This window comes from Stegostoma tigrinum, chromosome 9, assembly GCF_030684315.1.
Source record: "Stegostoma tigrinum isolate sSteTig4 chromosome 9, sSteTig4.hap1, whole genome shotgun sequence".
NCBI lineage: Eukaryota > Metazoa > Chordata > Chondrichthyes > Orectolobiformes > Stegostomatidae > Stegostoma > Stegostoma tigrinum.
This window is the reverse complement of record NC_081362.1, coordinates 72,736,687-72,757,014: the sequence shown is the minus strand read 5'-3', so window position 1 is coordinate 72,757,014 and position 20,328 is coordinate 72,736,687. Positions and strand designations below refer to the sequence as shown.

At 40.1% G+C, this 20,328-nt stretch overlaps 1 protein-coding gene across 1 annotated transcript in view; it reads left to right on the top strand.

The window, feature by feature from the left end:
• Positions 1–6,107, top strand: part of LOC125455021 (potassium channel subfamily K member 12-like) — a 63,380-nt gene extending 57,273 nt beyond the window's left edge. Inside the window, exon 2 of the mRNA XM_048536498.2 lies at positions 1,924–6,107. Coding sequence (XP_048392455.2) covers positions 1,924–2,822 — 899 coding nt within the window. The 3' untranslated portion in view covers positions 2,823–6,107. The remainder of the gene's footprint in view (positions 1–1,923) is intronic.
• Positions 6,108–20,328: the final 14,221 nt, after the last annotated feature.

Genomic DNA, 20,328 nt, shown 5'->3' with positions numbered 1-20,328 from the left:
GACCTATCATCCTACTAAGACCAATCTACTCTGCATACCCTACATTTTACTATCCTCCATGTGCCTATCCAAGAGTCACCTAAAAGTCTTTAAAGTATCTGACTCCACTACCATTGCATGCAGCGCATTTCACGCGCCCACCACTCTCTGTGTGAAGAACCCACCTCTGACATCTCCCTATACCTTCCTCCAATCATCTAAAAATTATGCTCCCTCATAATAGTCATTTCTGCCCTGGGAAAATGTCTCTGACAATCCACTTTATCCATGCCTCTCATCATCTTGTACACCTCTATCAAGTCACCTCTCATCCTTCTTCGCTCCAATGAAAAAAGCGCTAGATCCCTCAACCTTTCCTCATAAGACCTGCCCTCCAGTCCAGGCAGCAACTTGGTAAATCTCCTCTGCACTCTCTTTAAAGTTTCCAACTCTTTCCTATAATGAGGTGACCAGAACTGAACACAATATTCTAAATGTGGTCTAACCAGGGTTTTATAGAGCTGCTGCATAACCTCATGGCTCTTAAACTCAATGCCCCTGCCAATGAAAACCAACACACCACACGCCTTCTTTACAACCCTATCAACTTGTGCAGCAACTTTGAGGGATTTATGGACGTGGGTACTTAGATGCCTCTGTTCCTCCACACTGCTGAGAATCCTGCCATTTGTGGGCTGTAGTGCATGTATACAAAATGCTAGCATCTAGGGTCCACAGGTAAGGGGGAAGATAAATTGAATACTGATCTTTATTTCAAAATTAATGAAATACAAAATAAGAGCGGTTTTGCTAAAACTGTATGAGGCACTAGTTGGACCATATAATGGTCAGTTTTAGTGCCTTCTTCTAAGGAAAGATAAACTGGCATTGAAGGCAGCTCAGAGACAATTCATGAGGTTGATCCTGGGTACGGAGGGTGGGTGTAGTGTTCTTTTATGAGGAGAGATTGAGCAGGTTGAGCCTGTACTCTTTGAACTTTAAAAAAATGAGAGGCAACTTTACTGAAACATATAAGATTCCTAAGGGGCTTGGCAAGGATCGAGGGTGGAGAGTTTGTTAGACATAGGATCATTAGATGGAGAGGTTGTTTCGTCTAGTGAGACAATCTAGGACTGGACAGCATAACCTCAGAGTAAGTGGTGACCAATTTAAAACAGATGAGGAAGAATTTGTTTCTCTCACACAGTGGTGGACCTGTGGAATTTGTTACCACTGAGGGCTGTTGATGCTCTTTTGTTGAGTATAATGATGGCTGAGATAGAAAGATTTCTAATAATTCAGGGCAGAAAGTGTTATGAGTATAAATCAAGAAAGTGGAGTTGAGGATTATCAGATCAGCCATGAGCTCATCAGGTGGCAGAGCAAACTGGAGTTTTCAAATGGCATACTTTTACTCCTACATTTTCACAACCATTAGTTAGTCAAAACTGCTGTACATGAGAAGGTAAAAGAGAACAGAAATGCTAATTCAAATTTAGCTAAGCAAAGAAATACAAGTCACTAATTATTTTTGTCAGTGAAAAATCAAATGAGTTTAACTATTTCTGGGAAAAATATAGTTGATTTGGTTTTATATGTACTTCATTCATGTTTAATAAACCTGTTGGCAGTTAAAGCTGAAAAATAGTTTTTGATGGAATACAATTTGTTCTCCATTTAGGAAACAGCCATGTTTGCATAAATTAATAATTTATAGAACCGAAAATGCAATCATTCCTGTTGAACTGTTTTAAGTTATGTTAATTCAACATTGAAGCTGTTCATTAATTAATCAATTAGCTGTACAGGACATTCTAGACCTTTTATATAATTGGACAGTAGGGAATCTGGTAATTGAAGGCTCCTCAATATACATTTAAAGGATTATACAAAGTGTGATTGACAAAACCATAAAACCCGTTCTTTTTCTTTGTTTTGCTTTAGGCTTTGGCATGACGACTCCAGCAACAATGGCAGGAAAAGTGTTTCTGATATTTTATGGCCTTCTTGGATGTGCAGGAACCATTTTGTTTTTTAACCTCTTCCTGGAGCGCACTATTACCCTGCTGGCTTTCATCATGAAGGCATACCACCAGAGGCAGCTACAGAGTAAAGACCTGCTCCCTCCCATGATTCACCGGCAATCAGCAATGACAGACACAGCTAGCTTGGCGGGGTGGAAGCCATCTGTGTACTACATTATGCTGATACTTGGCATTGCAGCCATTATAATCTCCTGTTGTGCGTCCGCAATGTACACACCAGTGGAAGGATGGAATTATGCTGACTCCTTGTACTTCTGCTTTGTCACCTTCAGTACTATTGGCTTCGGGGATCTGGTCAGCAGTCAGAACGCAGCCTATACAAATCAGGGATTGTACAGATTTGGTAATTTTGTATTCATACTCTTGGGGGTGTGTTGCATCTATTCACTCTTCAATGTCATCTCCATTGTGATCAAACAGTTCCTGAACTGGCTACTGAAGAAACTGGAGTGTAGATGCTGCCCGAGGTGTCGGAGAGGAAAGATGCGCACTGGACGGCGGAATGCCATCACCCCGGGACAATCTCGTATCCATAGGAACCAGGTCTTTGTAGGTGGCGAGGGGCCATGTGACAGTGACGGGGAGGGACGGAGGCTCTCTGGAGAAATGATCTCCATAAGGGACCTCACTGCCTCCAACAAGGTGTCACTTGCCATCCTGCAGAAGCAGCTGTCAGAAACTGCCAATGGTCATCCTCGGACAGTGTGTGTCAACACAAGGCAGAATGGTTTCTCAGGTGGAGTGGGAGCTTTAGCCATTATGAATAACAGATTGGCAGAAACCAGTGAAAGTAGGTAATAAATAAAGAAAAGCTTTAGCACAGTCAGATTTTTATTCTGAAAATGAACAAAGAGTTCCAAGGCATACTAGTATTTTATACAACAAATTTCCATTATACCCAGAGTGAACCATTATCTCTCAGTCCATATAATGTCTACAGGACATGCACTTAAAACATTTCTGAGGAAAAATCTGGGTTATTACAAGCGATTTTTAGAGAGAGCGTTCCTCTTCCCGTCTGATTTTCTGATGTTACCATTGGTTTATGTGGTTCTTTCCAACAACTGGGGGTTTAGAGGAAAATCAGTACTGAGCCTGAGAAATGAACAGTAGCCTTGCTGGGGCTGGAGTAGACACACAAGAACCAGTTTAGAACTGCTGCTCATTTATTTCTCATGAAGATATTTCAGGAGGGAAAGAAGCTGAGACCTTCTTAGAAGCCCAAATTTTATTTTTGAAGCAATTTTCAGCCATTATTATGAGTAAGTGCATGTCCCCTTGTTTTGGATAAGAGATATTTTTAAGTCTGCAAGTTAGGGTCCTACACAATTCTGTAGGAGGTCACGTGCTGTGAATGCCCTGCCTATTTCTATTAGGACAAATTTAAAGTTTTTTTTGGAACTGGGTAGACTGATTCTGGTTCCACAGAAAGGGTGGGCCAGTTTTTGCTCTTCCAGACAACTCCAACCCCAACCCCACAATTAATTCTAGCTGCCTGGTCAGAATCATTTCCATTGAGAAGCTAAGCTACTCAGCTGAGCAACTCTGCAATCCTTCATCAGAACAGCTCTGATGAAAGGTCATAGACCTGAAACATAAACTCTGTTGCTCTCTCTGCAGATGCTGCCAGACCTGCTGAGTTTCTCCAACATTTACTGTTTTTATTTCATATTTCTAACATCCAGAGTATTTTGCTTTTACTGCATTTCACACCAAATCGTGATTAAGTATAATTACATATGAATGTTTAATGGATAAACAGGGACACCACAGTATTGAGCAAACAAGACATTAAATGTAAAGAGTGCTTATTATTCATGAATCAGCCACTTTCAGAATTCCTAAGAAATTTCCAGTAATGCATTTAAAAAGAAGCATCCAAAGTAAATCAGCAGTTTTGGAGTTAAGAAGGTCTCGCCAGATTTCAGAGCTTGAACTGAGTTAAGGTTAAATGAACATAAAGCTGATCTACGTCAGTTCATGTAACATGGTATTTGTTGAGAAGATGGTAAAAATAAAGGTAACCAGTTAGAAATGGAGCGTAGAAAATCTGAGGCTGAAATGAACATTATGTGGTTTTCTCAACTTGTGTTCATGAAGTTTGGATTCAGGGCAAATCTTTGACCATCGATATGTCTCAGCCTCACTCTTGACTTCATTAGTGGTATTCCTATTATATCTTTATCATCTGTCCAGCAGCTTCCAACACTGTGGTGACCAGTTTACACCAATTTGTGCTGAATTTGAGACAGTTGGCCATTTTGTTTTAGCTTAATGTTTCCATTTTATCTGAATGTAACTGTGACAAAAGAGGGACCAACGTATCCAGATTGAACCAGGGGCACAGATAGTGTCCTTGGAAAGACAGTGAGTATTTGATCCATAGAGAGTGACATGCAGAAAACCCAACAACATAGAAATTGACAATTTGGACTTGGACATCAAGATTCCAATAGATAGTTTTCTGAAGATAAAGTGCTGAATGTTTTAGTCAAAAGCTGAAGGTGCCCAGCAGTGGGAGAGGCAAAAGAAGGTTATACTGGATCTGAAGAGCATACCAGAGTTTGGTTGACATGATATATATTTTAACATATCTTAATATGTATTGAAGGACACACACTAAGAATCCTCTTCAATGTATTTTGTTTAAAATGGTATTTAATAAATATTGACAGTCATCTGATTAATATAATGCCATAAACCACATGAGCACTAATGTGGAGTTCAAGATTACCCATTTTGGTATCAAACTTAGTGAAGGGTATGCAATTTTCACACCAGTAAAATGATCAATGCATTGCAATTGTTAATTTATATTCTTCTTATGATTGAAGGCCACTTTGTCCTGAGTACTAGGGCTATGTATGAAGCAGGACTGCCTGGAAGAAACCTTAATCAAACCATGATTACCATGTGGCACAATTTGTAGAAATGGGAACTCTTGGAGGGATGGTATGTATTATCCTCATTATATACATCAGCCTGCTACTTCATAGTTCAATGAGTGAAAGTACAGTTTCTAAGTGGAGAAATGTGCTTAGATGCTAATAATGTCCAATTTACTGTCTTCTTTAGACAACTTATTGGCCACCTGGTTGCAATGAAAATGAAGCAAAATCAGGTGCGCTTGCTTCAGACACATTGCATCTAATGTCAATGAGGATGAGGCATTGTAGGAATTTTCAACACATTGTGGACATTCCATGTTCTACCATCAGTCAGATTTGAGTCTCATGAGAAAATGGTTTTCAGTGGTGTAGAGAAGCAAAGGAAGATTCAACTAATGGGAGGAATGATGTCTCAGGCCCAACACTTTGTCTTGTGCAATTAATGACAGGCACTGTTTAAGAAAGGCACCCTTTTCCCGCATCCCAATCCCTCAGCAATTGGATGACAAAATACATGGTATCAATGCACACACATCAGTGTGTTGATCTCAGATGCTTCTGAACCATAGCCAACTTGTTAGTGATTCAGAAACCACACATCGTTTCCTCACCTCTGTCAGGGGGTACTTAGGAATGGAGTAAAAACAACGTGTAGAAAGAATGAACCACAAGGGGTCATTTAAAACACCTCAGGAAAGCTTCTTGGGTCTATATGTGTCATGATATCAACACCACACACCCTCAACAACCACATTCCTGCAATTTTCACAGGTCCCAAGGCATTCAGACACCATTCCTATTCAGTCAATAATAAAATTTCCCAGGTGACTATATCCTGCATATGATCTGTTGGTTGTTCCGAAAAGTAAATAGGGGCTGATTTTGACTTTGGACAACTGAGTCAATTTAGTTGTAATAACTTGACTACCCATTTTATATTTCTGTCCAGTTGCTAATACCTTTAAGTTCAATCAAAATTAAATTTGGAAGAGATTTAGAAATGAATGTTGAGTCATTAGCAACCACTTTACATGAACACTCAAAGCTCAAAACAACCCCAAAGCTTGTAAATAAATTAAAACAGAATGAACAGGTCTTGGTCAAAATTAAAGCAGAGCCAGAGGTTTTGTGAGTGCAAATATATCTAGTAGAAAGTTAACTCTCATTAAATAGAATTAATATTATCATACTTGAATCTTGAAAAAAGTGCTGCTAATTCTACATTATAATCAAGTGAAATTTGTTGAAAATATCTTTGCATGTCAAATAGTTTTATTTTATATACAAGTTTTTACTTCCACACAGTCGTGTATTTTTATATCAATTATAGAATATATTCAATCTCCCCTTTCTTTTAATTCTTTTTGTGTGTTTATTCATATAGTGGTGTTATATATATATTTAGGTTATTTTAAGACATTAATTACTAACTAGGTTGGTTTTTTGAAACCTCCCATTGATTTGATTATAACTCACTCAGAAGAAACTTAATAATTTCACTGGGTTTCCAAAGTTGGCCATTCCTAGGGCCTTAAAAGTTTGTAACAAGTGTTGTTTCAATTTATCTAATTGTTAATTTTTGTTTCCCATGTAAACAGGGAGCACATCAGGTCCTGGAGATCTGTTTATCTTAAGTTCCATTATTTTCTTTATGGCTATTTAAAAGTTAGATTTAACCAACCAAGTTCCTGCACTTTATTTATTTCTAGAATCTTGTGCTGTTGATATTTCTTACCTCTCCTACTGTAAAAATAAATACAAACTACTAATGTAACAAGTCTTCTAATTCCTTATTTCCATTGTCATTTTACCTGCATCATTCAATAATAGGCCCACAATCCTTTTTACCATTCTATTTTTCTCAATCAATTAACAAAAAAACATGAAGTTAGTTGTGAAATCTCTTGCAAGCATTTTTATATTCTTGTTTTTCACTGCATCTTATATTATATGAGACCTTTATTTGTGTGCAATTTTGGGCCTCATATCTTAGGAAGGATGTACTGGCCCTGGAGTGGGTTCAGAGGAGGTTCACGAGAATGGTAAAGCTGGGCAGGAATGAAAAGCTTCACATATGAGGAATGTTTGAGGACTCCGGGACTATAGTCATTGGAGTTTAGAAGAACAAATGAGGATCTAATCAATACTTACAGAATACTGAATGGCCTGGACAGAGTGGATTTTGGGAAGATACTTCCATTGGTAGGAGAGATTAGGACTCGAGGGCACAGCCCTAGAGTAAAGGGAAGACCTTTTTGAACAGAGATAAGGAGAAACTTCTTCAGCCAGAGAGTGATGAATCTATGTGCTTCGCTGCCACAGAAGGCTGTGGAGGCCAGGTCATTGACTACATTTAAGACTGAGATAGATAGGTTCTTGATTATCAAGGAGATCAAGGGTTACGGGGAGAAAGCAGGAGAATGGGGATGAGGAATCTATCAGCCATGATTGAATGGTGGGTCAGCCTCGATGGGATGAATGGCCTAATTTCTGCTCCTATGTCTTATGGTCTTTATCACATTAGATTTCTCTACCAGTCTGTGGACTCCAATACTTCAAAACTGGGTAAACCTGTTCTCTTAGCATAAACCTCCTGTCTCTTAACTAATTTGTTGGCCATGGCTCATGAATTACAGAAGGGTGGTACAGTAGCACTGATGCCTCACAGAATAAAGAATAAAGAAGGAAAAAAAAATTCATTCCATGCTGTGGGGTGCAAAACTACGCAAGTGACCCTGACATTATAACTATAACCATAGGAAATAGGATCTTATATAGGCTATATAGTCCCTCAAGCCTATTCTATTGTTCAAAAATACTTGTATTTATATTAGAGATAATGGGAACTGCAGATGCTGGAGAATCCAAGATAACAAAGTGTGGAGCTGGATGAACACAGCAGGCCAAGTAGCATCTCAGCAGCACAAAATCTGACGCTTCGGGCCTAGACCCTTCATCAGAAAGAAACTTGTATTTATATAGTGCCTTTGATATAGCAAATTTTCCAAAGCTGCTTCTCAGGAGTGTTTTAAGCCATAATTTGGCTTTGAGCCACAGAAGAAAGTATTAGGACAAAAAAAATTGTCAAGTAAAATTTTGCCAAGTCTTACTTAATTTTAAATAATTGTTTGATATGTCATTAAGTATGAATGCATGAATGATTTTGTTGTTTTATGCATCTTGAAGATACAGTGAAAAGTGTTTTGTTTCGACATCTGGTGGCTCAGGGGTTAGCACTCCTGCCTCACAGTGCCAGAGACCCGAGTTCGAGTCCAACCCCAGGTGACTGTTTGTGTGGAGTATGCACATTCTCTGCATGTCTGTGGGTTTCTGCTGCATGTTCTGGTGCCCTCCCAGAGTCCAAAGATGTGCAGGCTAGGTGAATTGGCTATGCTACATTGACCCATAGTGTTCAGAAATGTGTAGCTTAGGTGTGTTAGTGATGGGGAAATGCAGGGTTTACAGGGAAAGCATAGAAGGATAGTTCTGGCTGGGATGCTCTTCAGAGGGTTGGTGTGGGCTTGTTGGGCTGAGTGGCCGGTTTTTCACAGTAGAGGGACTCTAAGATCTGGGGCCGTTTTGAGCTACAAAAAGGAAATTACTTAAATAAGAGCCCATCTTGGGTTCAAACTGGGGTCAAGCATGGCTCCAGGGCTTCTGCAATGTGTTCTGGTCCTCAGGAAATCCTCTCACCAGAAATAGTAGTGACAACTCCAATGCCCCAAGCAACCCCAGCTTTGCTGCCATTCAACACTGCCGTGAGTCCAGGCTCCAGGCCTACTGCTGCCATGTGTCTCTGCTCCAGGCACACCCACCACCAAAAGTCCAGGCACTGCCACAGCTGCCAGGCATCCAGATTCTGCATCCACTGCCCCAACCCGCTGCCTTGAAGATGAAGAAGGAAATGAAACAGAAATAGAAGAAGATGAAAAGTGCATAGAGAAAAGGATGCTGCTAGCCTGGAATGGATGGGCTCCAACAAACACACTTTGTTATCTACAAATTGAGGGGTGATAGATTTAAGACAGATGTCAGAGGCACGTTCTTTACTCAGAGAGTGGTAAGGGCATGGAACGCCCTGCGTGCCAATGTAGTTAACTCAGCCACATTAGGGGCATTTAAACAGTCCTTGGATAAGCATATGGATGATGATGGTTTGGTGTAAGGGGATGGGCTTAGATTAGTTCACAGGTCGGCGCAACATCGAGGGCCGAAGGGCCTATTCTGGGCCGTATTGTTCTATGTTCTATAAACCCATTTACGACTTACTGTGCTGGCACTGCCATCTTGAAAGTATTTAGCTTTCATCTCTTTCAAGTAGTGATGGGCTTCCTTTCATTTCAAGTATTTCCAGTTTTTGAGCATGTTTCTCCCATTTAAGAAAACAAGTCTCTGCATTTGAACTGACTTTCAGTACCTACCTAAGGTTTGTTCTCTACTATAAAAGCAAAATACTGCAAATGTTGAAAATCTGAAACAGGAAGAGGTTAGAAAGAACCGACATATCAGACAGCGCCTGGGGAAAGAGAGAGAGAAAAACAGAGTCCACGTTTCAGGTCAATGATCTTTCTCCATGTAGTCATCTGAAACGTGGACTCTGTTTCTCTCTCCATAGATGTTGTCCAGCTGCTGGGTAATTGCAGCATTTCCTATTTTTATTTAACGTTATTTCTCATTGTTGATAATGTTGTCAGAAGTCCTATTGAATAAATAGTGAAGAACAAAACAAAGCACATATAACCTTTACCAGTATCTCCTGTTAGCTACTATTGCTCTTTGCGTATCAGACACTCTCAATCTACAGCACCACACGTGTAGCATGTGCGAATGTGTTTTCCAAATACTGACTATCGTGTATTTCATGGATATTAGCTGGACTTTGTTCTTGCTTATTTCACTGGCATTTTTCCTATGAAAATATTGACACTTGTTCAATATAATTCACCAGGCACTCCTGATCATCCTGCCACTATATGCACCCATAAGCCCTAGTCTAATGCCTACCTCAAACCAGGGTCAACCTTTTGGCCTGGTCCATGTTGAGTTGGGCCAATTTCCCACCTACCCAAGAGAAGTGAAATGCAGCAGGGTCCCCACTTAGCACCAGCCTGAAAAATGGTTCAACCCTCACAATGACACAAACAGACAGGCCAACATGGTGTGTGTTTTGAGGGCTACTTTAATAACTATAAAGCTTCTATGTGAAATGAGCTTGGATGTTTCAGTCTGCTTTCCAGTGTTTGTTGACACAGAATCCAAACCTACCTAAAACTTTGCAGTCAATACTCCATCTCCCTCATAAAAGGTTAGGAAATGTTCCTTGTGTAGGAAAATAATAAAGAAATTGCACTGTGATAATGGGAACGGCAGATGCTGGAGAATCCAAGACAACAAAATGTGAAGCTGGATGAACACAGCAGGGCAAGCAGCATCTCAGCAGCACAAAAGCTGACGTTTCGGGCCTAGACCCTTCATCAGAAAGAAATTGCACTGATGTATTAAAATTAATCTTGTGGGTGTGGGTTCAATGCAAATTGTTACAACATAATTTCTGTGCAAATGGTAACACTATAACTAGCCTAGTGGGATTAATGCTGATTCTGGGGGTTAGAAATGAAACAAGTTTGTTTCATAGTTTACATCCCAATGACCATCCATCATCAAATTTAATTGTTTTCTTTTCTAATCTGGGCTAGAATATGCAGTAAATTCCATGAAGAGTGAGAATATCTATAGCGAAGATTAAGTGTCGTATTGTGATCAGTGCAAATTAACCAGGTGATGAATAGCAATTGAATTGCAACAAATAGTATACATTAAGTAATTAAAAATGAATATATATGTTAATAATTATGGTATATATTAAATTTTGCATTTCTATCTTAGTTGGCATTGGTATTCGGCTGTAGGTCAGTAGGAAAGTTATAATCAAGGAGGTGAAAGTCAGAGACCAGCTACATTCTTGCAAAAGTAGCTCTCCACCAGTGATATAAAATTTACTGCTCCAAATACAAAACCAGATGCGAGTATTTCAATATTTACAATAATTGTACCAGCACACACGTTTTCTTTTCGTTGAAGTAATTTTACAGTACAATTTTCCTAATATTATTTCCAATCCTCAAAATCCCTTTTGTGTGTCTAAATGTCTTTCTACTGTTGGGTTCCACCCACAGATACTTATATAATTAGAGATTTACAGCACTGATGATTCTGCCGTATTGCTGTTTCATTTTACCAGGGAATGCACTTCATTCATTTCAATGATCTCACCTGCCCCTTGTTTTACTGTTTCAAATTAAACAATCTGGTTCAATACATCTGAATAAGCAAACAAATTTTCAACTTGTAGATTAACATGTTTACACTGATCATAGTTCAAAAATGAAAGAACATAGAACATTACAGCACAGTACAGACACTTCGGCCCTCGATGTTGTGCCAACCTGTCATACCGACCTGAAGCCCATCTAACCTACACTATTCCATGTACGCCCATATGTCTGTCCAATGATGGCATAAATGTACTTAAAGTTGGCGAATCTACTACCATTGCAGGCAAAGCGTTCCATTCCCTTACTACTCTCTGAGTAAAGAAACTACCTCTGACATCCGTCCTATATCTTTCACCCCTCAATTTAAAGCTATGCCCCCTTGTGCTCGCCATCACCATCCTGGGAAAAAGGCTCTCCCTATCCACTCTACCTAACCCTCTGATTATTTTATATGTTTCAATTAAGTCACCTCTCAAACTTCTTCTCTCTAATGAAAACAGCCTCAAGTCCCTCAGCCTTTCCTCATAAGACCTTCCCTCCATACCAGGCAACATCCTAGTAAATCTCCTCTGCACCCTTTCCAAAGATTCCACATCCTTCTTATAATGCGGTGACCAGAACTGCACACTATACTCCAAGTGCGGCCGCACCAGAGTTTTGTACAGCTGCAGCATAACCTCTTGGTTCCTGAACTCGATCCCTCTATTAATAAAAGCTAAAACACTGTATGCCTTCTTAACAGCCCTGTCAACCTGGGTGGCAACTTTCAAGGATCATCAAATGCTAAATATATTCATGGATGACTGATATTCCTTTTTAGAAGTATTCATCTTTGTATCCAAATATTAATAAACAACATTGAATTAGTGCACAAAATTACCTAACTAAATCCACTGTACCAGTTTTAAGAAATTTCATCTATTTATCTTTTTGCTTGTTTGCAATGGATGCTTCCTGAAGGCACAAATTCATGTCAATGCATTTGTGCATGTAAAGGAAGAAGATCTCCCAGATACCTCTAAATAGAGGAAAAATCAAAAAGATCCTTGCTACTTTGAAGGTTTGCAGACATACGTCCCTTGAAAAGATTTTGTTACCTGTACAATGATGCATGTCCACCTCAGTAACTTTGAAAATGACAGTTATTTCAAATGTATCAGCTCTATTCCTTTTAAATTACAATCCATTTTAAATCCAGGACGGGGTATGGAACCTCTCTCATTCTGGACTGAACAATACAATTTGTGAGTCTGTAAATTGCACAAAATCATATCAGAACATATGTATTTTTACATTACACTTGCTATTTTCCCACTTTGCCTTATAGTATGAAAGTGTCATTAAGTTTAACACTTTCAACAAATATTCATTAGTGACAGTGTAAATATTAGAACTCAGACCATGGAGAAAATCTATGTCCTATCCCATTTTTGTCTTGGCAATATATAGCAACCCTACGAGGAAGCAAACTTTTCTAACTACTGACCACATGTCAATTGTTTTTACATTGGCAAAATGTATTTGGCACTTATTACAATAAATTAGAATAAGCAATGTGCACATCCTTCTCCAAGGAACACAAGTGCTAAAAGATACAACAGCTTTAGACATTCAAAGCAGTGACATAAACCCCACAAGATTCATATGTATAATATGTAATTTAGGACTTGCATTGCTCTGAACCAATATATGCAAAATGATGGCTATTTCAAGTAACACATATATACCAATGATTGTTCTTTTCTAATTCAATAAAGTTTAAATTGAAGTTTTGGCACTGAAAGTTTAAAGATTTCTCACATCACTCCCTCGGAATTATCAATAGTCAATGGTATTTATGGACACAAGCCAGTAAGTACTGCATCATTGCTAACATGTCTCTTCTCCCTGTTCTTTTTCTGTACATTGTTTTCCTTGTTTTTTTTGCTGCTTCTTGCCCTCCAGCCTAGAGGAATGTAGAAACAAGAGTAGGCCATTCAACTCCTCAATCCTGCTCCACTGTTCATTTAAATCATGGGTAGCTTTAATTCCTACACAGGTGCCTTTTTGCAATTTGTCTATATCTTTGTTCTACTGATACAGTATCAGCAGAAGCCAGGCTTGAGTCCAATCCTCTTCCAATCTGATGTCTACCCATGAGTATTCCTTTGTCTGGATGACTAGATAATTGCCAGGAGTGACATCTCCACAATTTTGTTTCTTTGCCAGGGTCACTAAAGTCAATTACAGAGGATAATAAAGTGTGAGGCTGGATGAACGCAGCAGGCCAAGCAGCATCTCAGGAGCACAAAAGCTGACGTTTCGGGCCTAGACCCTTCATCAGAGAGGGGGATGGGGTGTGGGTTCTGGAATAAATAGGGAGAGAGGGGGAGGCGGACCGAAGATGGAGAGAAAAGAAGATAGGTGGAGAGGAGAGTATAGGTGGGGAGGGAGGGAGGGGATAGGTCAGTCCAGGGAAGACGGACAGGTCAAGGAGGTGGGATGAGGTTAGTAGGTAGGAGATGGAGGTGCGGCTTGAGGTGGGTGGCAGGGAAGGGTGAGAGGAAGACAGGTTAGGGTGGCAGAGACAGGCTGGGCTAGTTTTGGGGTGCAGTGGGGGGAGGGGATGAGCTGGGCTGGTTGTGTGATGCAGTGGGGGGAGGGGACGAACTGGGCTGGTTTGCCAGGGGCACTAAAATCAATTACAGAGGACATTGCCAGAATCCTGGCTGAAATCAACTAATCCAGTACAGACTATGATCAAATTCTGAAACCAGATGGGACACATCCAGATTGCAGAAAATTCATGCGCTCATGTGATCTTCAGTGAACTAGACACTAATTAGTTTCCTTCAACAAAGAGATTTTCTAGTGTAGTATTGAACTGATTCATTAGTGCTTATCCACTAATATTGTTTTGAAGATTGTATAATTTTGTCACTTACAGCATTTCCCTACTACATTTTCAGGTGTATGAAGCCTTGTGTGGTGAATGTCTGGGAGATAACTGTATTGGTACTTTTCAAAAATGTTTTGTTAGAAACTGCATTTGTTGAAAGGTACAGTTAAATCGAGTTTGGTTATCTGTTGGTAAGGTACTGTAAGAATATGGTCTTCATTAATGAAGGCAACAAAGGATGATGGCCTTTGTTGTTACCGAATGCAGTGGTAGTGTGTTCTTAACAATAAGTCAACAAAAGCAACCACAGAACATGAAGACAGTTGATATGAATTATTGCCTGTCATTCAGTCACCTTAATGTTGTAGCAAGTCCCGGTCAATTAAACAATCTTCTCATAAAAATGTCTGGGCTGACTACTACTACGACTGGTGATAAGTAATGTCTCCCTCCTGTGGTTAACAGCAGCCCTATTTCATGCAGAGATACCTCGTTGCTACTATGTACATACCTCATAACATCAAAAAGGGAAGCAATAGCCTCGTGGTACTATTGCTAACTGTTAATCTAGAAACTCTGCTTATGTTCTGGGGACTTAGGTTCAAATCCCACATGGTAGATGGTGGAATCTGAATTCAACAAAGAATCTGGAATTAAAAGTCTAATAATAACCATGAAATCATTGTTGAGTGCCAACCCAGTGGTCCTCATCAGTATCCTTGAAGGGAGAATACTGCCATCCTTATAGATCTGACCTACATGTGACTCCAGACCCACAGCCATTTGGTTGACTCTTAACCCCTCTACAGGTAGTAAATGCTGGCCCACCCAGCAATGCCTTCATCCCAAAAATAAATTTTTGAAAAAAGAATGACCAAGTTTGCCATTTCAATAAGAAAGCATTTCAAGTGCAGGATTACTGGAATAGCAGAAAGACATTGCTTGATAAGAGCAGAAAACCATTCTATTCTAATTGAATTATCTTCCTAACAACACTCCACAATTTTTTTGTCAGCTTGCCTGCATTGTTCTGAAGGCAATGACTCATACTGGTATATAATTCCACAGAAACCGACGGCCTCCAATCCTCACTCAAATGACTATTGTTTAATTGTGAGCCTATTTTGCAAGAGAGTTAATCGCAGTCCTTTAAACAGTCTGTTATGGTGTGAGGATCATTCTGTGCAGTCAGAATAGATTTTACCAAACTTCTAAGATTGGATAGTGGCTGGGTTTGGCAAGTAAAATGCCAAGGAAAGATGAGGGTTGGAGTGCCCATTGTCTTCCTACTGCAGGGCGCATCACTGCGCCCTTGTGGTTGGATGCAGCCCCAGCTCTGGCCACTGCTCACTGTGAAGATGTTGAGACTGAGGTGCTGCCAAACTTCAATTGGTTTGCAGATCTTGCAAGCAGGTTCTGGTTCTTTAAAGGAACGGGATACTTGACAGCAACTAATTGACTGGAAATTCTGAGGAATCTACCAAATGACCAAGTTGATATTTCTCTCAATTGCCTGACATGTTATTGGGATCACACCACCGTAACAGCATTCTCTTCCTAGTGTTCCACCTCTAATATTGGTAAAGGTGCTAGTATAACAGAAGTTTGGCTTGTGCATTCAGATTTATCCCATCTGGCTAAGTGTGACCATACTAATGGCCTTTAAAGGGATTGCTGAAGACTGCCAAAAAAAAGGACAGCTTTGTTTAAATCAGAGATAATGGGAGCTTTTGTGCTCCTGAGATGCTGCTTGGCCTGCTGTGTTCATCCAGCTTCACACATTATTATCTCAGCTTTATTTGAATATTTACCCGACTGTGCAGCCAGGAGGAGCAGGCTTCCTCCAGCAGTCTCACGATGATCTCCGGGAAGTTTTTCTGGGCCCCACCTGTCTCTCCCACACACCCCCCCCACCCCCCCCACCAAATCCACTCTCTCCCGGGTCAACTCAACAGCTCTGGAAAGAGATAATGGGAACTGCAGATGCTGGAGACTCCAAGATAATGAAATGTGAGGCTGGATGAACACAGCAGGCCCAGCAGCATCTCAGGAGCACAAAAGCTGACGTTTCGGGCCTAGACCCTTCATTCTCTGATGAAGGGTCTAGGCCCGAAACGTCAGCTTTTGTGCTCCTGAGATGCTGCTGGGCCTGCTGTGTTCATCCAGCCTCACATTTCATTAGCTCTGGAAAGATAGTCCAGCTAACTGGCTTTCCCAAACCGGCTAATTGTGGATTGTGGATTCTGCAAGCTGCTTCTGCATGTCTAAAGCTGTCTGCTGGTAATAAGCAGATATGTTGGGCAGCCTCAGGCCTGTGCTTATAGTGCATACTCTTAGCATACCAAAAATTAATTCTTTCATGGCATGTGGATATCACTGGTAAGGCCAATGTTTGATGTTTAACTCTCATTGAGAATGTGGCGATGAGTATTTTATGATTTGGAACAGTATCTTAATGGTTCAATTGTATTTGCTGTTAGGTATTTCTCATTTTGTCTGAAGCAGGATACAGGGGTTGATTAGCTCATTTGGGGATAGGCCACTAGTTTGGAGCACAGAATAGCATGCATAGCATGAGTTCAATTCCTGTATCAGATGAGGTTACCATAACGGCCCCTCCTTCTCAACTTTTCCCCTTGCTTGGGATATTGTGAGCCTCAAGTTGAGCCACCATCAGTTTTATATCTCACTCTAAAAAAGCAAACATTGAAAAGACCTTATTGTTAAAAAATGATGTGGTCTCAGCATTTAACCTGTAAGAACTTATTTTGCATATTAAAATGTGCTTATGTTGTTAAGGGTAAATTAAAAATGCAGCACAATTCAAAAGATTCCTATAATTTACGTATAGTATATCCCCTGCTTACCAGGGGATATGCTGAGTTTCCTGAGTTAGATCTAAACTTCATTGACTTGTGGGAATGAGGTTTGAACATCACTCCCACATGTAGGAAAACCAAACTGAGCAGAGCCACTTCAACCCAGTGCTTAGTTAAATGGAGTACAGTGTGGGAAAGTGTGAGATCATGCACTTTGGTAAGAAGAATAAAAGCATGGGCTATTTTGTAAATGGGAAGAAAACTCAGAAGTCTTAAGTGCATAGAGACTTGGGAGTTCTAGTCCAGGATTCTCTCAAGGTAAACTTGCAGGTTGAGTCAGTAGCCAGGAAGGCAAATAAAATGTTGGTATTTACTTTGAGAGGACTTGAATATAAAAGCAGGGATGTACTACTGAGGCTTTATAAGGCGCTGGTCAGGCTGCATTTAGAGTATTGCATGCAGTTTTGGGCCCCATATCTCAGGAAGGATGTATTGGCCCTGGAGCGGGTTCAGAGGAAGTTCATGAGAATGGCCCCAGGAATGGAAAGCTTAACATATGAAGAACGTTTGAGGACGCTGGGACTGTACTCAGTGGAGTTTAGAAGGATGAGGGGGGGATCTAATCGATACTTACAGAATGGCCTGGACAGAGTGGATTTTGGGAAGACGCTTCCATTGGTAGGAGAGACTAGGACCCGAGGGCACAGCCTTAGAGTGAAAGAAAGACCTATAAGAGCAGAAATAAGGAGAAACTTCTTTGGCCAGAGAGTGGTGAATCTATGGAATTCACTGCCACAGAAGGCTGTAGACGCCAGATCATTGAGAATATTTAAGACTCAGATAGATAGGTTCTTGATGATCAAAAGGTTCAAGGGTTACGGGAAGAAAGCATGAGAATGGGGTTGAGGAACTTATCAGCCATGATTGAATGGTGGAGCAGACTCAATGGGCCAAATGGCCTAATTTCTGCTCCTATGTCTTATGGTATTAAATATTTTCCTTTCGTGACTGGATCAAGGGCTTTACCACACGATGTGACAATCATGAGTTTTTAACATCAACAGAAATGCTACGAAAATCAGATAAGGTCCACAATGACTATCAAGTTGACAGGTTGTTTAAATAGCATGCCCTTTAAAAATTGCAAAACATGCCTAGCTGTGTCTGTGAGTTGCTAAAAAAAACCTGGGCTGGCCTTAAGAACAGCTGTTTGTTAATATAACCCAAAATGCAATTATTATACCATTGTTAATGCTTGGTCATTTTTCACAATCTACCAATGTAAAATGGGGAAAGGGCTATTGTAAAATCACAGGTAAGCTGATAGCTCAAATACATCATTCAGGGATTAACTGTCTTTGGTTCAGGTTAAAAATACAATGTTAGTTTTTATAAGAGATTAATACTTGAGAAGCTTTAAATATATTTGATGGGATTTCACTAATGAGTGTTCTGTACATACATTACATACAATGGCTTGGGTCTACAGAACTGAAATTTTACTGATTTGCTTCTGATAAATGAACATCAAAAAGCTACAACAGCTTACTATCTCTACAATAGCATGTCTCCTTTTTCAGGAAACATAATTTTTTGTATAATTAAGTCTTGAATAAATATTTAGAAGACTATTTTATTTCACCTCATCAGGACTCCTGAGGCTTGACTATTTTGGGTACTTAGGGACGTAGCATGGAAGGTGTAATGGCAAAGAATGGCAGGGGCTGGGATGGCATGACTTGACAGTGGGTTGGCATACAAGCTATAGTTTGTCAAGCGAGTGTGTGCAGAGCTGCAACAAGTGGGCACAAGTTAACTTGGGGAGTGTGTGAGTGGGTGCTTGAGGGGGCGTGAGTTGTAAGGGATGGTGTCCAAGAGAACTCAGCACTTGGTATATCTCATGGCAACTTCTTATCTGGTCCCGTGGTTAGTGGACCAAACGCCATGTGGCAACTTCCACAGCCCCATTGAATTGAACATCCTGCTTTACTGGAGGCACTTGTTCCTGAGGCAGACGCAAAGAATTGAGTGGAGATTTCCTTTGATCCTATGCATCAGGTCTAGTCCCTGCACATAATGTTTGACTTGTTGGTTAATTACTTCTCACTTTTCACCGTTTTTAATACAAAAGAATGTGCAAGTATATAAATAACTATGTAATTGCTTGTGTACAGAAATGAGATCAGCTGTAGAATCAGTGACGAGAGTGATGTTTACTCTGATGTCAGAGAGAAAGTGGTTTGAAGACACCAGATCACTGTAATATTACATGGCCTTCCAACATTCCTTATAGAACATAGAACATAGAACATTACAGCGCAGTACAGGCCCTTCGGCCCTTAAAAGTTGCACCAACCTGTGAAACCAATCTGAAGCCCATCCAACCTACACTATTCAATTATCATCCATTTGCTTATCAATGACCATTTAAATGCTCTTAAAGTTGGTGAGTCTACTATTGTTGCAGGCAGGGGCATTCCTGCCCTTACTACTCTCTGAGTAAAGAACCTACCTCTGATATCTGTCCTATATCTATCACCCCTCAATTTAGAGCTATGTCCCCTCGTGCTAGCCATCCCCATCTGGGAATCAGAATTCTATGATTCTGAAATCCACAGAAAATGTATTTAATTGTGATTACTTTGTCCTGATAAAGCATCCACTATAATATTTTTAAGGTAGGTGTATTGTTATTGTTAAACAATATGTAAGCTTTGTATCAAGTCTCAATCCATTGCTTCTTTGACCCTGAGTCCCAGTTCTATGAGTGAACCTCGACTGGCCAAGACAGCAAAGTGTCAATCCAATATCTCTTTGGCTTAAGCCCATTTCTAAAACTCCCATCAGTATATCTTACTCAGCGAACTCATTACTAATACAGGATAGAAGGAGTTCTTTCCTTCATTAAAATGTGAGTCATCTGTTTCAAGGGAATGTGCCATTTTCAAAGAATGTAATCTTTCCAAGTGTTATGTATTTTATTTGATTGTGGGATGTGGGTGTTACTGGCTAGGCCAGCATTTATTGTTCATCTCAAATTGCTCTGAAGAATGAATGATGAAAAAGCAATCACATAACAACAACTTTGCACGTATGTATAGTTTCTTAGCAAGGGAAATGACGAAAATGGATGTGAAGCCAAAGAGGAAATTTTAGGAGGGTGACTGCAAGGATGGTAAAAGAGATGATTTTTAAGAGAGTCATAAAGCAGGGTGAGTGAGGTGGAGAGGCAATAAGATGTACAGCACTAAACCATGACAGTTGAAAGCTAGTCACCACTTGTGAGACATATTAAGTGAGGGGTGCACAGGAAGCAGACATGCAGGGTTGAAGAGTTCTTAAAAGGTAGTAGAGTGGGAGGAGATTACAGAGATGAGGAAGAGATGAGGTCACAAGGGAATTTGAACATGAGGTCTGTGCCATTATGTAGACTGCGCTTAAATG